We start from the raw sequence: 20,315 nt of genomic DNA, 5'->3' as shown, positions 1-20,315 counted from the left end.
AAGCACTCCCCTTGAATTGTACTTTCATCTACCTTCTTCTTCCTTATTGACATCAAGGATTCTGGAGTTGAAACAGGATTGCCGAACCACCCGCAAATGAATGGAACAGAGTGTAGTACGCTATGGAGCAGGAAGTCCGCCATGAAGGTGAGCAAGGGAGATGGGCGGGGCTAGGCGGACAATAGTGTACAATGTATTCACTAGCTCTGAGCTGAGTATAAAATAAAGTTATATGCTGTGCGTACACTTTGATAAAACAGATGAATGTTATTTACTGAACTCAATGAATGTATATGTATATATACAGTATAAATGTGTAAAAATCCATTATACTGCAGAAATATGACCTACATGCAATACAAACATCCATCCATTTTCTATACCGCTTCTCCTCATTAGGGTCACAGGGACATGCTGGAGCCTATCCCAGCTGACTTCGGGTGACAGGCAGGGTACACCCTGGACTGGTCACCAACCAATCGCAGGGCACATATAGACAAACAACCATTCACACTCACAGTCATACCTATGGACAATTTTGAGTCACCAATTAACCCAACATGTGTGGGGGGTTTTTTGGAATGTGGGCGAAAACCCACACACGCATGGGGAGAACATGCAAACTCCACACAGAAATGCCCAGGGCAGAATCGAACCCAGGTCTTCCCGATCTCCAGACTGTGACTGCTAACTACTAGACCATCATGCGGTCGCAATACAGGCATGAGCAGCAGTATTCTGTTCAATTCAATTCGATTTATTAACGCCCTCTGGGGAAGAAACCTTGAACAGAACCCAGGCTCTGTGGGGGGGCCGTCTGTCTCAACCGGTTGGGTTAAGATATGAAAATAGAGGTATATATGATAGATCAAGCCAGAAGTCTTAGTCTTCGACCAAGGAACACAGAGGAGTGTCTCTGATACATATCAATGTATCAGGGGTCAGTTCTAACTATACTGTATGCTTTAGCAAAGAGGTAAGTTTTCAGTTGACTTTTAAATAGGGAGAGGGTGTCTGTCCTCCGAATTGAGTCAGGGGGATGGTTCCACAACAGAGGAGCCTGATAGCTAAATGCTCTACCTCCCATTCTGCAGGGTCAGGCAAAATGATCCGACACATTTGTAGGTTAATTAAAAGGCAAATAAAGTAAAGAAACAAGAAAGTGTTTTTATTTTCGAAAAGTACATATAATGCCATTTTGCTTTGTTTCTTTATAATGCCATTGTTTTTCATTTCTTTTTCAGTTGCTGCCATGAATTGGACTGGTGAGCATCGCGCTTTCATTGTGGAAACGTTTATCAAAACAAACGAATCTGTAACTGTGACACAACGAGCATTCCGTTTGCACTTCAATCTTGGTAGACATGATCCCGTACCAGCTCCAAACACCATCTTGTTATGGGTTACCAACTTCAGAGCTACTGGATCTGAGTGTGTGGACAATAATGGATCCCATTTGACTGATTTAATTTTTAAAACATAATGAAACAGAAAACAACAGAAAAAAGTCCTTATATCATATGGATATTTAACTGGAAGTATTTACACCAGGGGTCACCAACGTGGTACCCGCGGGCACCAGGTAGCCCCCCACGACCACATGAGGTGCCCGCAAGCCTGCTTTTCATTCAGGTTTTCAGTTAATAATGAAAGAACAGTAGAAAGAAATGCATTCTGAAATACAAAATGTGAGTTGTGGACACCAGCATTTTGTTAATGTTCTGGTAAAACAAGCATATTCGCTTTGTTTGGGTTTAAAATAAGCTCTGAAAAAAAAAAAAAAAAGAATAGCTCTTGGCCATTTTCATTTTGTAAAAGGAGCTCTCACAAGGAAAAACGTTGGTGACCCCTGGTTTACACAATGCAACATTTATTTCAGTAATGGCGTTGTTAATACATTTGATAGACTATAATCTAAATCAGGGGTCACCGACGTTTTTTCTTGCGAGAGCTACTTTTAGAAAATGAAAATGGCCATGAGCTACCCATTTTTGTAGAAATGATTTTCATACCTTATTTCAACCCAAACAAATCAAATATGCTTGTTTTACCAAAACATTCACAAAATGCTGGTATCCACAACTCACATTTTATGTTTCAGAATACTTTTCTTTCTAGTGTTCTCACATTATTAACTGAAAACCTGAATGAAAAGCAGGCTTGCGGGCACTTCATGTGGTCGTGGGGGGCTACCTGGTGCCCGCGGGTGATCCCCTGATCTAAATCATCAGCATCACTCACTTGTCATTAATTCAACTAATAACCCAGAGGAACAAGTTAGCTTAAAGCTACATTGTGCGTGAGCCCCACACAATATACACTTTAAGTCTTGTCCACTGTCCTGTTTATGTGCAGCAACCAATGTTATAAATTTATAACATTTTTATCGCACTTACCTGTCTTTGTTTTTGGGGAACTTGAAAAATGACAGATCTGGTCTTTTGGACAGTCTATTAGAGCAATTAATGGCTGAGCAGTGTGCTGAGGACATGTTTACAATGCAATTTTTCTGGACTCTGTTCACCATCATGGCGCCCGCGCCGGACATAATACAGAAGTGCATGCTGATCCACGTGCCTGTTTTAACTCCGGACTCCTTCATGTGATTCCATAGTCATACAGTGTCCCAACATATCTAATCCCAGATTCATTCCCTTTGGTAAACTCTGCCCCTGCATTGCTCAACACAAGAGCTGAAAATAGAAACACGGTCATTAAAAGTAGATTAGTCTTTACAGTAAACGAGTTTATTGCACATCATAAAACATGTAATATTTAAAGCATACACGTACGACACATTTTGACATCAGATTGAACCTGTCAAGTCAGGTACTCTCTACTGATAGTACAGGGGTACCTCGGTTTTTGTACATCCCGACTTATGTAGGACTTGGTTTTCAACACTGAAACACTGCTTGCAGTGCCCATAAAAAAGAAGACAATAGTTTCCTTTTGCAAGTATTTTATTTCACATATCCAGTATCTGTTGTTTCTGTAAATAAAATTGAATCTCAAAACCCCTCCATTTGCCACTCATATTCTGTTATTACAATTCCCCAGCTTCTCTGAGTTTCAGCACTGCAGCGTCTTTATTTTTATTTCTGTTAGCTACATCAACATACATGTCATTTGTGTGTTTTAAGTGACCACTACCACAAACATACTTACACTCGTATGGCACGACTTACCGCTTTTAATATTATTTCTACATTTCATTTTTATTTGGGCTCACGTTCACGTGACACCACCCAGGCTGCAACTGAAAGAATAAAACAAAAACGGCCAAAAACTGTGGTAATGTGTAATTCATACGTACAGTGTGTTAATGTGTGTCACAAATGATGTGGCAAACTTAGGCATTCTTGGTGTCAGACATTTTATTTCAACAAAAGTCAGCAAAACGTACGTTAAAGAACAGAACAATGGTGAAAGAATGTGAGCATGTTATATTATGTACAAAAGCTACAACCACTCACGACCTCAACCTACATGTGCTTTAACAACTCCAGTGGAACCATGAAAGGGTTGAGTGGAGGGCAGCGTCCCATCTGCTTTGGGTCTTTCATTTGTCCGCTGCTCCCTGATAATTCATTTGGGCTTGACGTCCCGCTGTGCTCCTGCTGAGGCTCTGGCTGCTCGCTTTCTTGCAGGCCTGTCTTTTGCTCTTGCAATATTTCTTTGGCCTTCTCGGAGTCGGCAGGTTGTGAGAGGGTCTGGTACACCTGAAAGATGGAGAAGCCGCCATGTAGGCTTACAATCAAGAATGCAAACTCTGGGAGGACCTTTGGTTACGCCTCAGAAGCATCCATACCTGGATGAAGTGACGGTGCAGTCTTTTACAGTCCAGGTGGAGGAGCTCCTCTGGGAGGGACATCAGAAGGTCCAAAACAATGGCGCTCTCTGGGGGACACGAGACAATGACACGCGTGGTGTGATTCATTGAAAGGAGACACTATGTGCAAATACTGTAGAACCCATTTATGTCGACGCTCCTCAGACCTGCATGGGTCTGAAATTTTATATCGGCAAGCGGTCGACCATGCATTTCGACATCAACTTCAGCAGGCAACTTTTCGGAAAAAGAATACCATGAACTGGGACTTGAGTTGGTCGACCTAGACGGGTTATCAACATCAATGTGATCACTGTATCTATGTACTCACCCATGGCCGTGAGCTCATACTTGTTATCCGGTTTATGGACAGAGCTCAAGTAGTTGTAGATCCTCTCAAAGTCCACCACACACTTAACGCCCAGCACCCTGGGAGATGTTTTGGCAGTGTGACTGCCGGTGTTCACCACAGCAGCACTGGTGTGCGGCGAGAGTGAGGCACTCGTGGAGGGGCATGTGGAAGAGGCTGAAACCGGAGAGCCAGCCTGGGAAGGGGTGGGACTAGCAACAGAAGCAGGTGAAGTCGCAGGATGAGGGTCGGCGGTGTGGGTGGGGCTCGGCTCCTGGATGACGGTCGGTTGGCAAGAGGATGTGGTCGCTATAGGCGGAATCTGCTCGAGTCTTTTGGCTGCAGCCACGGTTGCTGCTGGAGTCTTGGCCTGGGCTGCAGTGGACACACAAAAAGACATGAAAATGACATTTTTGGCAACAGACTTTCAGTAAACACGTGTTCACACCTCTGACAGGTGCAGGTAATGGTCTTAAAGGGACAGTCCGCCCAACAAGGTGATCACTGTGCACAGCCGTGTGAAGCTGGGGTGGGTCACAGTTCTGGAGGCTGCGAGGTTCTGTGGACGCCACAGTCAACATCTGAGTGACAAAGATGGGTGGGGAAATTTCATGAAGTCATAAAAATCCAAGTAAAGCAAGCTGTCTAACTGCCACACCTGAGAGAAAGCAGAAGAAATGGGCTCATTGTGGCTTCCGCTCACAGCGAAGGCCAAGCGCGTCCACATCTCGATGGGCGCTTCCGCCTTCTTCTCTGCCAACATACTCATCTTCATCTGGAGGCTGGCGTTGGAGATGACTTTGTTCTGAAGACACTCCACCACAGATTGGATCTACAAAAGGACAAGTTCACCTCGACACACAAATCACTAGGGGTGTCATGTCACAATCGCGCAAAATTAAAACGTGACGAGATTTCTAGTTCAGGAAAAGAATAGTCTTGTGGGCACTAGCCCTTGGAGAAGACGTTTCAACTTGAATCCAAAAGACTTCTTGAGTTAAAAAATTTTAAGAGTGGATTACTTTTACTTGTCTTGCTGCTGTAACAAGTAAATTTCCCCGCTGTGGGATAAATAAAGTACATACAATACAATACAATACAATACAATTAATAAAAAAAAACAAGGTATCCAGTGTCTAACATTTTGTTTTTTGTGTGTTGTTTTCTGTTGTATTGTTGACTTGTGTGATGGACCTTGGGAAGACTAGTTGTTGCTTTGGTAGCACGTAATGGGAATTAATTTTAAATAAATAAACAAATAATCAAATCTACACAGACATAATGCAAAGTGGATCTGGTTTCCAATCGCATTGTCTGATCACTAAACAGTCGGAGACGATCTAATTAAGGTGTTCATACGCATTTTCAAAACCTGCTTTCATCCGAATTCTTACAATAATTCATTTTTATGCATGTAAACGTACTGACATCCAATAAGTTAGTTATAGTTAATAGTTACATGGTTTTATTTTGAACCTGCCACTGCTGGTTTGTGTTTGGTGCGTACCTGAGCTAATTTCTTACACCAGTGATTCCCAACTCGGCATACACGAGCAAATCGCAGATGCTACGCGGAAACATTGCCTTTCCAAGATGATAAGTAAATATTCTCAGTCATTTCATGTTGGATAACACAATTAAATGAAAAGTGTGCGCTACTTACACAATAAAAAAACAGATATGATTATAGCGGGGCTTCGGAACTGTACCTCAGATACGGAGCGAGAAGGCACAGCCTTGTTGAGCACTGAGAAGTCCATGTTAATTAGCGCTGCGCCGTCCTTTCTGAGTTTCTTTAGGGCGTCCAAGAGCATCATCTGCTCCTTCCGAGACCAGCTGCAGGTTCGTTTTCTTGCAGTCTGCGTCGCTGGCTGGGAAGTCAGATTGCGATCAGGTTTGTTACGTGTGCGAGGAGGAGGCTTCATATCGAGTTCAAGAGAATCGCTTCAAATTATTCTATGTTGCATTAAAGATTGCTTTGAAAATAAACCGCTACTAGCTGATGCTGCTCAGCCTTCCAACAGGATCACTTCCGGTATGAGGCACCTCACTTCCCTGTTTCGCTTTACGTAATTTCCTGTCAAGATGGCTGCCATCAGGAGCGGGTTAACTCCGGGTAGCTTAGCAAGATGTTTCCTCAGACAGAGTGGACAACAGAGAGGCGGCAATCATCCTCTTCCTCACATTTGCCACGTATGTTTTTCTTACCGTTTCACAAAGATTTATTTAATTCCTGAAGCAGATGGAAGACACACTGAGCAGCTAAATTGCTATCCCACTGGCATCTCCACTGCGCAGTTCGTAGTCCATGTGTGACTTTGACAGCAGCGTCCTTTGCAAAACTCTCCATCACTTTGTTATATTGAGCGGCTTCATAAAAATGTTTGATACTCACTTCTTCAGTCCCAAGGTACTACATTGTTGGTATGTGTTTTTGCAATCAGGAGATGCTACACATTACATCAAAATTCACAGAAGCACTTTTGGAAACACAGTCCTATGAATTCATGTTTTATTTTGTATTTGTTTTTATTTATTGATATTATCGTCGATATGCAAACATAAACTAACCGTCTCTCAGTGATTTTTCTGTTGTAATCACGATGACCACCAGGGGTCAGGCAACGCCACGATTTTACTGCTCTGCTCCAGTTCGAGGCAACATACACCCCAGATGGTCAAAATTGTGATACCTGTTGAAAAATTGCAAGAATTTACATTTTGCACTGTTGGATCTTAAGGAGGTTCTAAGTAGAACTTCAAAATGCAAAAAGAAGAAATGGGAGTGAGACAAAATATCTTTTTGGGTTAGCAATTTATTGCAAACATCCAATAAAGTGAAATAGGTTGTTCATCAGCTAATCAAAAGTTTTAGACCACAGAAATTAAAATCCAAAATCTGGGCTAAAATGTGGATTCACTGTCATTTTTTTGGCAGGGATACACGCTGTCATGATGGTTCTGTCGCATTTGTCTTATTTGAGAATATATTGTTAAAAATAAGTGTCAGATGACAGTACGTGTATCAAAGAGTATGACAATTCTTATGATAATCACGGTGCTAAAAGTGTCTTTGAAATCCCTGATACAAATGATGGCAAATTGACTTGTTAGATACCTATGTGACATAACTATGACGTGCGTTATAGCACGTGTCAATGGAGATGCCATGAAGGGCTGAGGCACTGCAGATTTTCTCTCCAACCAGCTTCTGCAGCAGGCGATGGAATTGATGGGCTCCTTCCCTCAAATTGAAGGAGTCGTTAATCATTAAAACCTGCATTGTCTCAGCCCTCCATGGCACAATTTCTACACCCCTGCAGGCTGGTGGATGTACAAAGTAAATGATAAATTTCGTAGACAACGAAAGGTACTACTGGAATATCATTGTAAAAACTGTTCAAATGTCATTCCAATAAACATCATACAGCATCTGTGAGAGAAGGCTTTTAAGAACAAAAAGCATCTTCCAAGGTCTCGTCTCCTTCCAACACCACAAAATTGCCGTGGCATTTACACGAGAGCACCAAACATGGCTCCCGATGGCTTCCAACATTACTGGCATGACAAGGAAATCTCACCTGAGATGTTTTCTACACGACACAGTGGAGGGGGCACCATCGTGATCTGAGGTGCTTTTTCCTTTAATGGAACAATGGAGCTTCATGTTGTGGAGGAAAGTCAAACGGCAGCTGTCTATGTGGAGATGTTGCATGGTGCATCCATCATGACTGAAGGCCCTTGTTTGTGTGGTAATGACTGGGTTCAACAGGGCAACGCTGCAGTTCACAATGTCCACCTGACAAAGGCCTTTTTTTAACGTTTTATTTAAATTGTTTCTGTTTTTTCTGTGGGGATTTTCAAACGCCCAGTTACTGCGGTGGAACAGGGGCTTATCAATGGGTTGCTACAGTAGCCACTGTATGTTGTGTGACCATGTTGGTTGATGATGCGAAGGTACCCCCCCGGCTGATGCTTATTCTTCCACCAAACAGCGCTTGCCACAAAGGTCCCATCTGCACACCGTGTTTGACTTCAACAGTGTGGCCGCCAGCACGTCACTACTGGGCCGCCGACGCCATGGGAGGCTTCTTTGTGTGACGGCTGTGGCGGTCCGACACAGCAGCTCCCAGGTGAGTTTGCAGACTCACTCCAGTCACCAGGGAGTTCAATTTATGTGAAAGGTTTTTTTTCTACCCAGTTCCCAACTGATGGCACAGGCCTGGCTGTTTCTGAGGGAGGCCCAGTTGTGGCGTCCCCCCCTACCTCCTTCCCAGCTGAAACCGCCCCTGTCCTTCCTCAAGCAATACCTGAACAGGTGGCGTAGACGACATCTGAAGTGTGAGAAATTGTGTCAAACCTCACTTGCATATCACTGATATTTTCAGATCACGCTCCAACCTGTTTCCGTGGCCACGGCAGATGACTTGGCCCCTTCCCCCATCTTGGATTCTGTTCAACCCACGCCGGTTTTGACACAGGCCACATTAGAGTCTGCGATTGATTTGGCGCCGGCCGCTGTTGAGGTCCTGCAGGCTGTAAATACAGAAGTCCGTCTAGCAGAGCTGGGACTGGCTGGCCACACTCCTGTGGGTTTGATCCAGAACTTGTTGGAGTTCATGCACATGGATCTGGGTCTACCCTGGTGGGGAGCCATTGTTGTCGGTAAGTGACAGGAAAAGACACATTGTGGCTGTGCTACTGAAGTGAAGCTGACCGTGCTTGTTAACTATCGCCGTCCTCAAGGAACAGTCGTGGCTCGTCTAATCGTGTTTCCAGTCATTGTGAAGGGCCAGCGGGAGGCGGCCAAACTGAACAATGTCATGCCAGAGATGACCAAGCTCACTACCAGGATGACAGAGGCCAAGCAAAGCGGAAACAAATTTGAATGTAAGCATTTTTTGCGGCGTTTCCTCTGGCTTGTGTTTGATGCGTTGGGGCCTCACGCACATGATGTTGTTCACAGTCGCCAAAGCCTACACCGACCTGACCTTGTTCCAGAAGAAGCATGACGTTAACCCCATGCGTGGCTTCCTGGTTCCTCTGGTGCAGGTTAGTTTTGCAGTTCCAGCATTCAGAGTGTGTTTACATTTGTAGTCCGGTACATCGATGGTCACCTTAGTGTGGTCTGCCTTGTGGTATTTTTGTCAGCAGACCAAATAATGCCTTCAGTTAATGATGGGCATAAAGTCGTGCCTCAATTGGCGTATGTGACATGTACATTGTGCGACGGTAAAGAATGACAACACACCCTCAGTCAGCTCCTGTCTTTGACGTCTCCGATTGACCCTCTGAAGGCACCCATCTTCATCTCTTTCTTCATCGCGCTGAGGAAGATGTCCTACTTGCCGGTGCCCAGCATGCAGACTGGAGGGATGTTGTGGTTTATGGATCTGACGGCAGCAGATCCCTTCTACATCCTGCCCTTAGCCGTCACTGGAACCATGTTCTTCATTCTGGAGGTCAGCTCTTATTATATTTAACATTTGATTGTTATGTCAATTAATCTAATAATCAACATAAATATTGCTGTTAGCTGGGTGCCGAGTCTGGTGTGGACAACCCCAACCTGCGCGCCATGAAGACCGTGTTCCGGATAATGCCCTTCGTCATTCTCCCACTCACCATCAACTTCCCCACAGTCAGTCTTGTCTCCCGTTTCTTGCATCATCCTTGCACTTGAGCGTGTGCGAGCAGAAGATGAATCCCAATCTCTCTCTTGTGTTGCTAGGCTGTGTTCACCTACTGGCTGACCTCCAACTGCTTCTCCCTGGCTCAAGTGGCCCTGCTCAGACACCCGCTCATCCGAGACAAGCTGAGGATCCCCGAGCGTATCAAACACCCGCCCTCGGCTCTGCCACAGAACGACGGCTTCTTTGCCAGTATGAAGAAGGGTCAGTGATCCAAACATCTCATTGAGCTTCTACTCAATTGACTTATGGGGGTGTTAACGTCTGCACTGTGTACCCTTCAGGATGGAAGGACGCACAGTTGGCCCAGCAGCTGCAGGAGCGGGAAAGACGCATCAAAAATCACCTGGACCTTGCTGCCAAAGGTACTTTTCATTTTCTTCTTAAGTTGTTTTTAACATTGTTTGAGAGCTCGCTCAATGACAAGCTACTTTACAGTGGAACCTCGGTTAGCGTACGCCCCGGTTAACGTGCTTTTCAGGTAACGTTGAAAATTTACGGCCATACTTCGCCTTAATTTGCGTACATTTTCTGGTTAGCCTACAATATGATTAGAGCTGCAACAATTAATTGATTACCCAATTAATCGGCAACTATTTTGGTAATCGATTAATCATTTTTTAATTTAAATATGTAAGTATCTTCTGATTCCAGCCTCTCAATTGTGAATATTTTTTAATTTCCTTAGTCAGCCATGAAAGCAGACCTATTATCTTTGTGTTTTAGCCAAAACAAGATATTCACACACATCAGCTTTGACTTTGGAAAACAGTGATGGGCATTTTTGCCTCTTTTCTGTTATGTTGCAGACCCAACCACTAACTGTAGGTGTTTGCGTCATATTAATTTGGTCCACCGTTGGCCTAACCGCTTACTCCATTAATTGACACAACAAGCTTCAGATTAATTGACGAAGAAAATGATCATGATTGTGTTTTTGTGTACATTTGTTTTACTGATATATTTAAATCAAATGAGAACAGGGTAAGATCAAATAAGATAAAAACAACTACAACAAAATAAAAATACATATAATCATCATATTTTATAAGCCATTCTGAATAAATTAGTTTTTAAAAGAGATGTAAAAACTGACGACTAGCGCAGGTGGAAGGGAGTTCCAAAGTGTGGGGGCAAACGCAGCAAAAGCGCGATCCCCCCATTTTTTGTATTTCATCTTCGAATGTTGTGTGTTGAGAACAGCGCAGGGCCCTGGAGTGGTGACGGACACTTAAAAGCTCAGAAAAGTATACTGGAGCAAGGCCGTTAATGGCCTTGAACACAAATAAAAGGACTTTAAAATTGATTCTAGACTGTACCAGCTCAAGCCTTGAGCTGATGAAAGCATGAATCGCTTTTTCAAGATCTGTACTTGATAAAAAGGGCTTTACCTTTGCCAGGAGCCTGAGGTGGAAGAAACTTCCTCTGACCACAGAACTAATTTGCTTGTCAAACTTTAGACTGTTGTTTAAAAAAACACACCAAGGTTTTTAACAGCAGGAGCAAAAAGAGGTAGGGGTGTTAAAATTGGGTTCACTGTCCAATGAACCGGAGGTAAAAACAATGTACTGTGTTTTTCTTTCATTTAAATGAAGGAAATTCTGAGACAGCCATTGTTTGATGTCATGAAGGCAGCTATGGAGGGGATCTAGTGTGTTCTTGTCACTGAGCATTACTGGTAGGTAGAGCTGTACATCATCGGCATAAAAATGGAAATGGATATTGTGTCTGGAGATGACTGGTCCTAATGGTAGCATGTGTAGTGAAAATAAGGTAGGCCCAAGGATGGAACCCTGGGGCGCGCCAGAAGAGAGGGGAGCGGTTGTAGAAGAGAAGTCATTGATCATTTCTGAAAAGGTCCTGTTGGTGAGATATGACATGAACCATTTAAGCACAAAGCCACGTAGGCCAACACAGTGTTGTAGGCGGGAGATGAGGACTGAGTGGTCCACAGTATCAAAAGCAGCTGTAAGGTCTAAAAGCACCAGCACAACAGAGTTTTTAGCGTCGAGGGCTGTGAGGATGTCATTGTGTACTTTCAATAACGTGGATTCTGTGCTGTGACGGGTTCTAAAGCCAGATTGAAATTTGTTAGCAAAATTATGCATAGACAAATATGACATTTAACATTATTTTAACAGAATATTCAAGTGGCAACCTGGTGTTTGTGCACTTATTTGCTCTGTCAGTTCAAATTTTCTATTTCTTAATAATTAGGTGGAAACTCCAATTCATCGATTAATCCAAAAAATAATGGACTGATTAATCGGTTATTAAAATAATTGTTAGTTGCAGCCCTAAATATAACACGTGTCTTGTCGTGTTATTAATACACTGCGTGAGTTCAACTGTGCTCGAAACAAAATGTCATAACGTCCTTGTTAGCAGCCTATTAACTTGCTATTACAAGGAAACAGGAACCGGAAGTCCAAATCTATGAGGTCATCAGTTGTTGACTGTGTAGTTCTTTGCTAACATAGTTATGCCACGCAAGTCAGTTTTTTTTTTTTTGTTGTTTGTTTGTTTTTTACGGCTGCAAAATTTTTCAAATGCAACTCAAGCCTCATTCGTATGTGGATATAAATCCAACATGTATGCGATGCAAGTGCAGTATGAACGCTCAGGTGGCATATACCCGACCTAAACGTCATCGAAAGGCATGTATTGCCGTGCTTACTCAATGTAGGCAGTGACGGAAAGGCGTGGTTTATCGTACAAGACTTATAAAGATACTCACCGATGTAGGCAAAAGTTCTTCTTCTCATCCGAAAATTATTTTTAGAAGGTGTTAGTGAAGCAGCTCTTGTCATGTCTCACCACTCCTGCTTCAGACATCCACTCACACGTACCTTGGAACAGACATGGCAGCAAGTTGTCAACGAACTGACATTTATATACCTCTATGTGCATTTTGAGCTGTTTTTTTGCCTGCAAATATATAAGTGTAGATTGTTTCTGTATAGATATGTTAAGAAGTTAGATATCTATGAAGAAAAAACACCCTGCATGTCAGCTTATAGGTGACAAACCGTTTTATTATTAGTGTTATTGGTATCAACATTTCAATTACTGGTATTTCTCGATAAATTATTTTGCTCTTTTTTTCAACTTTTGGTGTTTTTTTTCCCGCCCCGTTTTTGTGTGGACTCTGGAGACATTTGTTGATGTGCTTTCGGTGTAGAATGAATGGAAAGGCACCCACTTTGAAAGCGAAAGTAAACAGGCAATGAAACATGAAAAAGGCCATCATCGCTCAAAGCATTTGAGGCAGTTTGGGAGATGCGTAAGGGTAAGCCAACTTTGCCGTCCAGTGGCCATTTCATGCAGAGAAGCACATCATGGCACTTCATACACCACTGGTGTAGCGGGTATGTACTTTTACCTGGAGGTATGCTGGTACCACTTGTCACTGGTGCAGTACTCAAGGCTAACAGCACGGGCAGCAAACGTTTCAATCATTTCTGTGCCAAATTCTTCTCCTCCATTCACTCATTTTTCAGCAATACTGGGTGAGTTTTTCTCATGCTACCTGTTGACCTTTGCAGAGAACACGATTGATGTAACATTAGCATACTAAGTCATCTGTCTCAATTATTCATTGGTATTAACTGTAATTGTAGTGAGAGGAGCTTATGTTTTTTTATTTTTATGTCATTATTGACCAATATTTTTCTGCAGACAGGAGAGCATCCAACCTGGGACTAGCGGGGTGTACTAATAGAGTCATTATTTGGTTGCTTCTTTTCCAGGTCCACTGAGACAGACTTTTACCCACAATCCTCTGCAGCAAACTCCTGCAGTGGCCGCTAAAGACAAGAAAGCCTCAAGCAAGGAAAGGCCGTGGAAGGACTTCCTTGGATAACCTGTGTACATATTTAATGCTTGCCACTGCGAAATTAAAATGTAAACCTGTTTCAAATCACCTTTTTTTTTGGTCATTTTATTTGGGACACAACACACAGGATAAAAGTTGTTACATAATTTTATTATAAATAATAAACTCATTTTTTTCTTGGAGAGACACCAACGAAACAAAAAATAACCCTTGTGGGATTGACTATCAACTAAGTCTCTTTACGGCTTGTTGTGAATAAAACTGTGGCCAGCAGTGCTTTCTGTTTCCGCTGGAAGAACTCGGAGATCATAATATTTTTCCTTCCTAGTAAAATTAAAAAGATGTGATGCCACTTGACACAGCAATTAAATAGTTCTCAAATACGTACACTTCTGGAGGAAAGAAAAGTTGGTTTTGCAGTGCATTAAAAGGTTGAGTAAAAAAAAAAAACAACAAAACAAAACACTTTGACCAGAGTAATAATTGAAAGATTTCCAGGTCCTGCTCAAACCCAGCATAGGTCTTGTGAGAAACTTCAGCAACCCCAGTAGGTTGTGGTCCAGCCTAGTCGCTCTAGTCGAGATGTTCCACGTCCATTTCCGTTAAAACGGAGAAGCACACCTTCTGAATGAGCACACCAGACTTGGCTGAAAGACACATCAGGAGGCTTAGAAGCAAACAAAAAGTGGTGAAAAAGACTAAAGGAATGTGGCGTTTCCTTACCGATGAAGCTCCGTAACCACAATGGCCTCTTGTGGGCCGGAGTGTAGCAGCACAGGAAGTAAACTGGCACCCCGGACAGAGCGATGCCGATGCCAATCAGGGAGTTGATGGTGTCACTGTAGAGTGGCACCACCACCAGGAAGATGGTGAGGAGGCAGAAAATGATGGGGTACAGCAGGCTAAGCTGTAGGAGTCAAAGCGTACGGCCGTTAAACTATCGACGCTTGTTAGAGGACTGTGTTTCCACGTAGGTGTTAACTGCCCCACCTTCAGCGGTCTCTTTCTGTTCGGCTGCTTCCAGCGCAGGTACAGTTGTCCCAGAATGGACAGGCCCACAAAGAACCAGTAGCTGAAGCTGTAGTAGTTGATGAGCCTGAAGACGTCCTCCACACACAGGTAGATAAGAGCCATGATGCCCTGCAGCCAGTGAAGGAGGAGGGGGAGTGGCATTACAAACAAATATGTCTTCCAAAGTGATGGAAAAGAAAGGCACACTGACGTTGAAGAGCAGGGCAGGGATGGGGGTGTAGCGGTGGACATGGATCATGCACAGGTAGTCGGGCAGGTGTCCCTCTCTGGAGCCTACAAAGAAGAGCCTTTCCACACACACACAAACACGCAATGGTGATGATGCAAGCGTGACAAGGATGGCCTTCTCTCTGCACTCACCTGGAGGACGCCAGGATGGAGGCGTTGAGTCCTCCGAAACAAGACAGAGCGACCGCCAAGGGAATTGTCCAGTTCATCACGCCGAACACCTGATCTGCAAACGTCTGTGGGCGGACATGGCAGATGTTACCCACCAAGGCTACATGTGATTAAGACGTAAGGATGGTGAAGTCGATGCTCTCACCACGGCCACAGCATCGCTGTCTAAGATGGCGTTCATGGGCAGGATGGTGTAGTAGGCTACGTTGGTCAAAATGTAGATTACGGTCACGATGGGCATGGAAATCGCGATGGCCAGTGGCAGGTTCCTGCAAAGGACCGCATGGAAGGACTTTTTTACATGGAGCATTCCTTGTGGTCAAGGATTGGGATAACAAGTCGCTTTATCTGCCTGAGAACTCCAGGAAATGCTTGTGATGGCCTCACATGACCTTTTTCACTTTTTTTGCTCAAATTGATCGATTTTTGGAAGTCAGATGACCACAAGGCATCCCACTTGAAAGCTTCTGGATGTTTCATGCATTCTGATATGCAAGTGGATGAAAGTTAGGAGGGAAGTGGCTCTCCTTGGTTCATCACCTTTGTCAATCAAGGCCCATGAACACCTGGTCTTACAAAAACTGTTGGGCCACACATCATTCCTCAGTCACCTTTCAGGGTTCTTGATCTCCTCTGTGACAAAGTTGAGTGTGTCCCATCCAGAGTAGGAGAACAAAGCCGAGTAGAGCGCCAAGGCGATGTCTCCGGGGTCCCGAGATGATCCGTCGAAAAGGCCCTCAAAGTTTTGTGTGTGACCTAGAAAAAGAACAAAAGCAGTCTTGATGATGGCCAATAGATCTCATCCATCTTATCTGTTAGCTTAGAGAAGGTGTGGCTCGCCACCTTGAGCGATCTTAACGAGGCCTGTGATGATGACTGCAATGAGGGCGATGACTTTGGCATAGGTGAAGAAGTCCTGCACCCTTGTGCCCCATTTCACATAGGCACAGTTGACAAAGGTCAGCAAACCTGCGGGGTAGACAAAGACTGGTTCTTAAAGACAACGCTGTATGGGGATGCCCCAGGCTCAGTGGTACTGCTACTACTACTACTACTACTACTACTACTACTTGGTGAATGCATCCTAGATAGAGTACCAGAGCCAGATGTCCAACATCAGTGTGCATGTAATATCTCTTGCAATGCATTCAATATAGTTTAAAGGTATTCTGAAGGATCCCGCATCAGATATTATTTGATCATTGGGGCAAAAACGGTGATCTGCGACAAGCTACAATGGAAGAAATAGATGAGATATCTCCACAGAGGTCAACTTTTGATTTGTGCACTCCCATACAAAGGCGAGCGTATGTGTCATCGAGCCGCTCTGGAGTTTTGTCTTCATGGTCCACGTCTTCGAAGAGTGTGCTTTCAATGCAGGCTCTAAAAAAAGACACGTTTTGCACTCCTTGGAATCATTTGACTGCAAGATGCAGCCTATTACATGCATCCCAGCCTTGTCCTTTGCGGGACATGAAGTCAATGGTGACATTTGCTCCGCAAGCCGAGCTGCTTTCCGTGTTGTGGAAGGAAGTGTTGCTGCTGACTCAAGCAGACTGTTGTTTTTCACAGCAGGAAACAGCTGAGTGCAGCACTTACAGTCTCCGTGGTGGATACCTCACTTCATGACTCATTTTAGCGCTTGTGTCCACGACCCTGACAGCCACGCACACACGCCCATGATCCTTGTTCTTCTTGAAAAACATGTTTGGAGGACTTATCTAGCGTTGTGTGCTTATCGTAAATGTGCAGATAGCGAAAGCACAGGATGTACAATCATCAGACGCTTTTCTCCACCAAGGAGATCCCAACACTATCACCTTCCACTATATCGACAGCTCCACCATCATAACAAGTCCAAACTCAGCAGGGGGGCGGGTCAAAGACAACAAGCGTCACGCCGACGTTGTCCAGGGAAGAGCCACGACGGAGCCTCGGCCGAACAGAAGTCAAGGCATGGCGTGTTTACAGAGAAAGGGAAGAAGGCTGGAAGGTCAGCTTTCAGAGGACGTCAGCTGGAGCCCGCCCAGTCATGCTGGTGGGAACGCTTTTGGTTGTCATTCGGAACAACGTCAAATATCTTCTAATAATACGTCTAAATCATTCGGAAGGCTTCCATTTAGCAGAAGAGCGTGTCTGTTGTTGCCACGGCGACCACATACTTGTAAGGTCAGACCAGCGTGGACACACTTGGGTGTTTTAGCAACACATCCAAGCATGTCCATTTGAAAGGGGAATTGCCACCAATGGGGGCCCCTTGCGGCATCAACCAATCTGTTCCCCGATTAAAAAAATGGCTGATTACATTTTTAATTGAGCTGAATGTTTTGGTGGTTTTAAGCGTGATATCATCACACCGCCCCCCTGACGGAGATTTTCAGGTCAGAGTCTCATCTGGCCAAGGACTTTAGTGTGCAGCTATCACATCTTATCACTGTGTGTGTGTGTGTGTGTGTGTGTGTGTGTGTGTGTGTGTGTGTGTGTGTGTGTGTGATACATGTAGACCAGCAGATGAAAGCTGTTATCCGCGAGACTTCCTGAACTAACATAGTCTTCTTGCATGAGCCTGTGCTGTGCCATAACATGGCGGTTACCCTGGCAATATACGGCGTGCAGCATCACTAAAAGGTCAGTTGAACATTCATGAGGCATTTCGTGCAGTGACTTTTGTCTAGCCGCCCCCCTCCCCACCCACCCACACACACACAAAAGATTGAGCAAGGAGTCATGCAGACGCTTGCTGGCCTCTTTCCTGCATCCACCATGGATGCCGTCATCACGTTTCACTTCTGCTGTCTACTCGCAGCTGACGCGTACTTACATATGCAGGCGGCGGCCAGCAGCCTATTGGCCACGTACGGCGCAATGCACGTGGGGAAGATGGGCTGCACCATGTAGTTGGAGAAGGTGATAGCAATGACGGCCTGGCTGGTGGGCTCAATGATGAGCAGTGACGTCCACAGGCGGATGAAGGCCAGGAAGCCCCCGAAGGCCTCCAGGATGTACGCGTAGGAAGCCCCTGACTTGGTGATGGTGGTCCCCAGCTCAGCGTAGCACAGCGCCCCGAAGACGGAGAAGATGCCACCAACAGTCCACACCACCAGGGACAGCCCATAGGAGGCGCTGTGAATGAGGACGCCCTTGGGTGACACGAAGATGCCCGAGCCAATCATGTTACCCACGATCAAGCACACCCCGTTGAGGAGGGAGATCTCCTTCTTCAGCTTCATGGACTCCTGGGACTCTTCCGTCTTGATGGAAGGGACGCTGCCGTTGGCAGCCTCTTGTGTGGGAAGCTGACTGAAGGACGTCATCGTTTCTTTCGATTTGTTTGTTAGCAGGAAAAGCTCGCTCCTGTTAGAATCTCAGCCAGCAAAGCCTGAATACTCGCCAGTACGTCTCCGGCTATCTGGGGTCATCTCCTGCCATCTGTGGACACAGCATCAGAGGTCGTGTCAGGGAAGTTGTTGGCATGGAGATGCACATGTTGCCAAAGCGCGATGCTAATGTGGTGGCACGCATGGTAATATAGACGTACCAGCGTTTATTGACAGAGCGGGTGGGATGGGGTTGGGTGCGCCGACTCAAGACGTATGATTTCCTCAAGATTTTGAAACGCCCACCTCCCCACCCACCCACGCAGGATTTAAGAGTCAGCATGGTGACTGGTCACATGGTTTCCAAAGTTCATGATCCACAACACCCCCCGCCCCCATCCCCACTGCCACCTATAAATTGAGCTTGATGATGATGACTCAGATACTTTTTTCCACCTTGAAAAGGTCAATGTCACACTGACTCCCCACCATCTCACAACATTATAGTCTGGACATATAATATAGGTATATTATATGCATAAATGATCATGTTTGGTCATTTAATTCTTTTTTTTTTAAGTCGCACATTTAATAACAATTGTTTTAGGTCATGCTGACTCCCCACATTTGTGTGCCTAAAGCCTGGACATACTGTGTAATATACATACATTATGCAGAAATAAGTTGGATTAATAATGAATTTATTAATTTAAAAAGTACATTCTGTTGAAATGATTATTTAAAAAACGATTTCAATTACTTTTTAATCATAAAAAGTAAATAAACCAATTATATTATTTTTAAAAAATAGATGTTAATACAAATGATAGTAATTAGTAAAAGTATGTGTACACTAAAAGCTGTTACTTTCAGACCACACTGTATATGAATACAACTTTTTTTAATATAATTGTATAATACATCAATTGTATGTTCAGAGTTTAGGACATACCAAATGTATGGTGGAGAGACACGGCAGGAATGAATTTATCATGAGTCATAAAGCTGCGATGTCAGCAATGAAGGAGCGTTAGCTAGACCAGCAACAATTGTGGAAAGTTCCGGCAAAGAGGAGAAGGTGGTGTTACCTTAACAGACCGTCTCAGCAGCACATGGACAGGAATAGGACAGTAGATTGTCTTCGCATGTGATCAAACCCGTGCCGGAGGCAAGGGCGGAGGGTGCAAGGTCCAAAAAGGTGCTGATAAGTCCACTTACTCAAGGTTAGATTCTCCCGGGCTCCTTATCAGAGAAAAATAAAGCAGTAATCAATGAAAACCTTCCTGGCATTTATCACTGTCAGCATTTAAGTTTTTAAACATTTCTACGCCAAGGATCTTAAATCTAAAAACTCTAGAGGCCGCAAATGGCCCCCAGGCCACACTTTGGACACCCCTGCCATATACGCTCACCTTTATCTTCTAGTCCTTGCAGAAAGAAAAAAAAAAGAATGGCACTACAGGTCACAATTGAAAAGTCAGCAGCAAGTCTTCATTGTGTTCTGCTGCTGAGCGGCGTCCTCTGCAGTTTCCTCCTTCTGCACTTCAGACTTTTTATGCACTCTACGGAGAAAAGGCGTTAACAGCCGGGGGTATGGGGGGTGGAGTAACCACAATTAGCTGGTATTGTGTCTCCTGAGTGACTTTAATTAGATTATCATTTTTGATGGGTTCCATACGACACAGTTAGATATCATTATTACTATCATTACTTGGCACATTATGATTATGATGGCAATTTTGCACAAAAACTTAAATAAATGTGTTTTTGTAAAAAAAAACAACACACAATTAAAATAAATAGATGTAACGGCTAATTGTTTGCGCTTATTTAAAAAAAAAAACATGTTTACAGTTGCACA

At 44.1% G+C, this 20,315-nt stretch overlaps 3 protein-coding genes across 4 annotated transcripts; 1 reads left to right on the top strand and 2 right to left on the bottom strand.

Moving 5' to 3' along the window:
• Positions 1 to 2,815: 2,815 nt before the first annotated feature.
• Positions 2,816 to 6,222, bottom strand: snapc2 (small nuclear RNA activating complex, polypeptide 2). The gene is made up of 6 exons (XM_054752844.1): positions 5,891 to 6,222; positions 4,840 to 5,013; positions 4,630 to 4,762; positions 4,164 to 4,556; positions 3,812 to 3,900; positions 2,816 to 3,722 (listed from the first exon to the last, which is right to left on the bottom strand). The coding sequence occupies exons 1-6, from the start codon at positions 6,104 to 6,106 to the stop codon at positions 3,486 to 3,488; spliced, it is 1,242 nt and encodes a 413-aa protein (XP_054608819.1). The 5' UTR covers positions 6,107 to 6,222; the 3' UTR covers positions 2,816 to 3,485.
• Positions 6,223 to 6,243: 21 nt separating this feature from the next.
• Positions 6,244 to 13,793, top strand: oxa1l (OXA1L mitochondrial inner membrane protein). Of its 2 annotated transcripts, none has more exons than XM_054752842.1 (11): positions 6,244 to 6,374; positions 8,177 to 8,314; positions 8,383 to 8,499; positions 8,570 to 8,846; positions 8,928 to 9,071; positions 9,148 to 9,233; positions 9,518 to 9,643; positions 9,718 to 9,822; positions 9,913 to 10,075; positions 10,156 to 10,236; positions 13,621 to 13,793. In XM_054752842.1, the coding sequence occupies exons 1-11, from the start codon at positions 6,267 to 6,269 to the stop codon at positions 13,731 to 13,733; spliced, it is 1,458 nt and encodes a 485-aa protein (XP_054608817.1). In that variant the 5' UTR covers positions 6,244 to 6,266; the 3' UTR covers positions 13,734 to 13,793. The 2 variants fall into 2 exon arrangements, with proteins under 2 accessions (XP_054608817.1, XP_054608816.1); XM_054752841.1 differs by having other exon boundaries at positions 9,479 to 9,643.
• Positions 13,782 to 19,988, bottom strand: slc7a7 (solute carrier family 7 member 7). Its single transcript, XM_054752843.1, has 11 exons — positions 19,867 to 19,988; positions 19,543 to 19,696; positions 17,959 to 18,566; positions 15,981 to 16,106; positions 15,749 to 15,893; positions 15,283 to 15,406; positions 15,099 to 15,202; positions 14,929 to 15,025; positions 14,697 to 14,846; positions 14,430 to 14,613; positions 13,782 to 14,353 (listed from the first exon to the last, which is right to left on the bottom strand). Exons 3-11 carry the CDS (start codon positions 18,449 to 18,451, stop codon positions 14,280 to 14,282), a joined length of 1,497 nt encoding a protein of 498 aa, XP_054608818.1. The 5' UTR covers positions 18,452 to 18,566; positions 19,543 to 19,696; positions 19,867 to 19,988; the 3' UTR covers positions 13,782 to 14,279.
• Between the last annotated feature and the right edge of the window lie 327 nt (positions 19,989 to 20,315).

This window comes from Dunckerocampus dactyliophorus, chromosome 15 (assembly GCF_027744805.1).
Source record: "Dunckerocampus dactyliophorus isolate RoL2022-P2 chromosome 15, RoL_Ddac_1.1, whole genome shotgun sequence".
Taxonomy (NCBI): Eukaryota; Metazoa; Chordata; class Actinopteri; order Syngnathiformes; family Syngnathidae; genus Dunckerocampus; species Dunckerocampus dactyliophorus.
This window is presented reverse-complemented; position numbering and strand designations above follow the sequence as displayed.

Coding starts and splice junctions, on each gene's coding strand:
- snapc2 (XM_054752844.1), bottom strand. CDS start 6,106: ATGAAGCCTCCTCCTCGCACACGTAACAAACCTGATCGCAATCTGACT. Junction 3,901..4,163: donor GTATGAGCTCACGGCCATGG/GTGAGTACATAG, acceptor CGTGTCCCCCAG/AGAGCGCCATTGTTTTGGAC. Junction 3,723..3,811: donor TGCACCGTCACTTCATCCAG/GTATGGATGCTT, acceptor TCCATCTTTCAG/GTGTACCAGACCCTCTCACA.
- oxa1l (XM_054752841.1), top strand. CDS start 6,267: ATGGCTGCCATCAGGAGCGGGTTAACTCCGGGTAGCTTAGCAAGATGT. Junction 9,072..9,147: donor AAGCGGAAACAAATTTGAAT/GTAAGCATTTTT, acceptor TGTTGTTCACAG/TCGCCAAAGCCTACACCGAC. Junction 9,823..9,912: donor TCACCATCAACTTCCCCACA/GTCAGTCTTGTC, acceptor TTGTGTTGCTAG/GCTGTGTTCACCTACTGGCT.
- slc7a7 (XM_054752843.1), bottom strand. CDS start 18,451: ATGACGTCCTTCAGTCAGCTTCCCACACAAGAGGCTGCCAACGGCAGC. Junction 16,107..17,958: donor GCTGGCCGCCGCCTGCATAT/GTAAGTACGCGT, acceptor TCTACCCCGCAG/GTTTGCTGACCTTTGTCAAC. Junction 15,026..15,098: donor TCCATCCTGGCGTCCTCCAG/GTGAGTGCAGAG, acceptor GTGTGTGGAAAG/GCTCTTCTTTGTAGGCTCCA.